Raw genomic sequence first — 3,957 nt, 5'->3', positions numbered from 1 at the left:
TACCTACTTATCATAATTATATTATAAATCATCATATGATCGACAAAAAATAGACTAGAGGATTCGTTCTCCACATGTATTAACATTAGCTCAACTTTATCTGTGGTCGGGTTTTGACATTTCGGATTCATGATCCGGAACCAATACGGACTTCAACCCCGTTTGATCCGATCCGATTCAAATTTATGTCGTACGAGATCGCCGTCGATGCGACGGCCGCAGCATCCTCCACGTTCCCGTTCTGTCGCCGCCGATCGCGAGGCGAAGACGCGAAGTGAGTCATGCGACTCGACTCCCTTCCAAACGCTTCGCCGGGCGCTGTCTCTTACACTTACCGCCGCCAAGGCCTTCTTGTACGGCAGGCCGTCGCCGTCTTGCTCCAGCGTCGGCCCCTCCCTCCCCCGTCACCTCGCTTCCGCGGCTGGACCTCGGACGCCGTCCGCGACGCCCTCTCCTCCATCCCCACCTACTTCTTCCTTTCTCCCCGCTCCGTCGGCCGGCAGCGTACCTCCGGCCGTCACCGCTCCCCACTCCGACAGCGCTGCCTCCGCCTCGAGTCTTCCTCTTCCGCCGGCTCCCGTGGACCCGCCAAACATCGCGACCTGGAATCCGTTGGCCTCGGCGTCGCTGCTGGTCTAGAGTTCTATTCCTGGGTGGAATCGCACTGCGGCTTCCCCCACGACGAGCTGACATGCCGCGACATGTCCCGCGTCCTTGCCCGCGCCAACCGCCTCCCCCTACTCTGGCGCTTCCTTCGCTCCAATGAGCGCCTTGTCAGCACCGCCACCGTCACCGAGGTGATCAAGCTGCTCGGCGAGGAGGGCCTCACCAGGGAGGCTCTCGCCGCCTTCTACCGCATGAAGCAGCTCCATTGCAAGCCCGACGCCCAGTCATACAACACGATCATCTCGGCACTATGCCGCGTTGGCCTCTTCAAAAAGGCGAGGATTTTACTTGACCAGATGGAGTTGCCGGGCGCGCGATGCCGCCCTGACACCTTCACCTACACCATACTGATCAGCTCATACTGCAAGCGCAGCTTGCAGACCGGCTGCCGCAAGGCCATCACGAGGAGGATTTGGGAAGCGAATCACATGTTCCGGAGGATGTTATTCAATGGATTCGTTCCAGATGTAGTGACCTACAACTGCTTGATAGATGGTCTCTGCAAGACCTACAGGATTGAGCGTGCACATGAACTGCTCGATGATATGCTTGTGAAGGGCTGTTCTCCCAATCGAATCACATACAACTCTTTCATTCGTTACTACAGCGTTGTTAACCAGATTGACAAGGCCGTCGAGATGATGAGAGCCATGGTGTCACGGAGCCACGGTGTTCCCTCTTCAAGTTCATATACGCCTGTCATTCACGCATTATGTGAGACGGGAAGAGTCAGGGAAGCAAGGGATCTCTTGGTTGAGATGGTGTCCAGTGGATCTATCCCTCGAGAGTTCACATATAAGTTGGTTTGTGATGGTTTGGCCCATGCGGGAGAGCAAGGTCTGGACGATGAGCTTCATAGAAGGATAGAAGATGGAATGCGTGCTAGATTCATGCAGGTCAGGCTTCTGAAGCCTGTGATGGGTAACAAAAGCATATTTGCTCGAGAACAACAATAATATACATTCCATAAACTTATTCAGTGAAACCTTTGTGGGACAACTGACGAATTCAGTATCAGTTCAGGTGCAAAGTGCTACCACAAAAACACTTGTCAACCCTTTTCTTCCATTTTCAATACTGAACATTATTTGCTTCAATTTTTTGTGAACATGGGAGTTGTCGACACAGGACCTGCTGAGGGATATAATTAGTCTCTTGCCTTCTTTTGTTGGCAAATCATCTTCTGTTGACAATGAAACTAAATTGCATCAGTAATAGCAGTATCAGTTTCTTCAAATTTGATTGCATTCGACATCAGAAAACAATGCCTGTAATTTCTGAACATACACCCAAGACTAGGGCTGTAAACAAGCCAAGCCGAGCTTTGGGATGTTCAAACTTATTTGATAAGGTCACTAAGCCGAGCCGAGCTTAAAATGAACCAAGATTTTCAAATGAGTGTTCAAGCTCGGCTTGAGCTTGAGCTTGTTTGAAGCTTAACTTGAGCTTGGTTCGTTTAGATGTTATTAAACTCTCAATTTAAGCTTGGCTTGAGTTTGGTTCGAATTTGGTTTGTTTAGATGTTATCAATCTCTCAATTTAAGCTTGGCTTGAGTTTGGTTCGAATTTGGTTTGTTTAGATGTTATCAATCTCTCAATTTAAGCTTGGCTTGAGTTTGATTCGAGCTTGGTTAGTTTAGATGTTATCAAGCTCTCAATTCAAGCTTGTTTGATTATTTGAAATTTTTAATGGTTTGATTGGCTATTGAATTTGATAATTTAAATTTATTTATTTATTTTATTATTTATTTAGCATATTGAAAAGAGTTTTATTAATGAATATGATTCGTGAACATTATTCACGAGCATTGTTCACGAACGTTATTCACGAACGTTAACGAGCTGAACACATATATGTTCAAGCTTGTTTATTTAACTTAACGAGTTGTTCAAGTTTGTTTGTTTAATTAATCTTATGTATATTGAACGAACATAAACAAGCTCTTACCAAGCCGAACATCAAACTTGTTTACGAACGTTTGGTTCCTTTAAAGCCCTACCCAAGACAGGAGTAATATCAGATAAATAAAGTCTTTGAAAATCTCACTTGAATTTGAAAATACAAGTTCATAGTTCACAAGGCCTTGTTGTCTCTCTTTATGTGGAAATAAGATCACATGTTTAATCTCGTATTGTTGCATCTTTCGACTGCCTTCACATAATCTGCTTGAATGTTCCTTTTTAGCACCAATTGCCTTTGCAAAAGATGACTGGTTACACAATAGAGAAAGAATAATGATGTAATATAAACATGGACAGTAAAAAAAAATCTAATTATTCTTCACTTATAATAATAACAGAAAAGAAATCTTCTCATCCACAATTCATAAACATTCTTGTTGCAATCCAAACACAGTGGTGCTTCTTCCATGCATTCCACCTACCAAATATCCAATGAAAGAAAAAGTATTTGAATCCTCATCCAATTACAGGGATCATTAAAGCCACCTAAAGTCTCAGATCAATCTAATAAGCCACCATTTACACATTGCCTTTTCCTTTTATTTATTAGAAATGGCTTACCTCTTCATGAATGCTTTCCTCACATTCTAATCAATTCCACCAATCTAAGCTCTTAGTTACTTGATATTTAGATCAGTGATGCAAAAGTTAATTGCATTACAGATGATTTCATCAACCAACAACCTAATTCTTTGTGCATGTAGTTGGTGACATGTTGCATGTTTGGCAATACACCTAACTAATTCAGTCCACCACTACTTTGCATGGGTTTAGATAACAAGAAGAAAGCAACACAAATTAGTTAGTAGATGGGCTAATTCGCGTTGCCATTCGAGGATATCTTTCATCATCCTCATGCGCAACCGGGTAACCCTAAGTGTGGGTAGGCATCTAGATTGAAAGCGGCCGCCCATCTAAATTCATTAGGCGAAAAAGCAAAGTTTGGACATCAGCAAAAGTGATATTATGAATTGACATGCCCATTGTTTAATCGTTCACTCTCTTTTCAAACAAACATGAAGACTCAACTTCTTTGATCATGGACCTAACTATTCACATTGTTTTGTTCATGTACATCAAATGTTGCTAGTGAATTGTGACACCATCTCATTGATTGATCTCTCAATGTTTTGTAACTTTATGTAGTTGTTCATTAGTAAGCATAGATTAAACATAATTGTGTGTTTGATATTTGTTTTTGTTCGTCTCTTTGATTATCAATGCTGAGATTCTCATTGATTATCAATGCTGAGATTCTCATTGATTAATATCGGTCATAACTTCGATGTTGCGAGCATGACGACTCAGCCCGCGGTAGGCATGACTAGG

At 43.2% G+C, this 3,957-nt stretch overlaps 1 protein-coding gene across 1 annotated transcript; it reads left to right on the top strand.

Annotated features, from left to right (window-relative positions):
• The first annotated feature begins 220 nt into the window (after nt 1-220).
• On the top strand, nt 221-1,917 carry LOC122000426 (pentatricopeptide repeat-containing protein At1g77405-like). Its single transcript, XM_042554830.1, has one exon. The coding sequence runs from the start codon at nt 282-284 to the stop codon at nt 1,620-1,622; it is 1,341 nt and encodes a 446-aa protein (XP_042410764.1). The 5' UTR covers nt 221-281; the 3' UTR covers nt 1,623-1,917.
• The last annotated feature ends 2,040 nt before the right edge of the window (nt 1,918-3,957 follow it).

The sequence above is a fragment of the Zingiber officinale genome, chromosome 7A (assembly GCF_018446385.1).
Source record: "Zingiber officinale cultivar Zhangliang chromosome 7A, Zo_v1.1, whole genome shotgun sequence".
In the NCBI taxonomy this organism is placed as follows: domain Eukaryota; kingdom Viridiplantae; phylum Streptophyta; class Magnoliopsida; order Zingiberales; family Zingiberaceae; genus Zingiber; species Zingiber officinale.
Note: the sequence above shows the minus strand (reverse complement) of the source record. Positions and strands in the feature narration are given on the sequence as shown.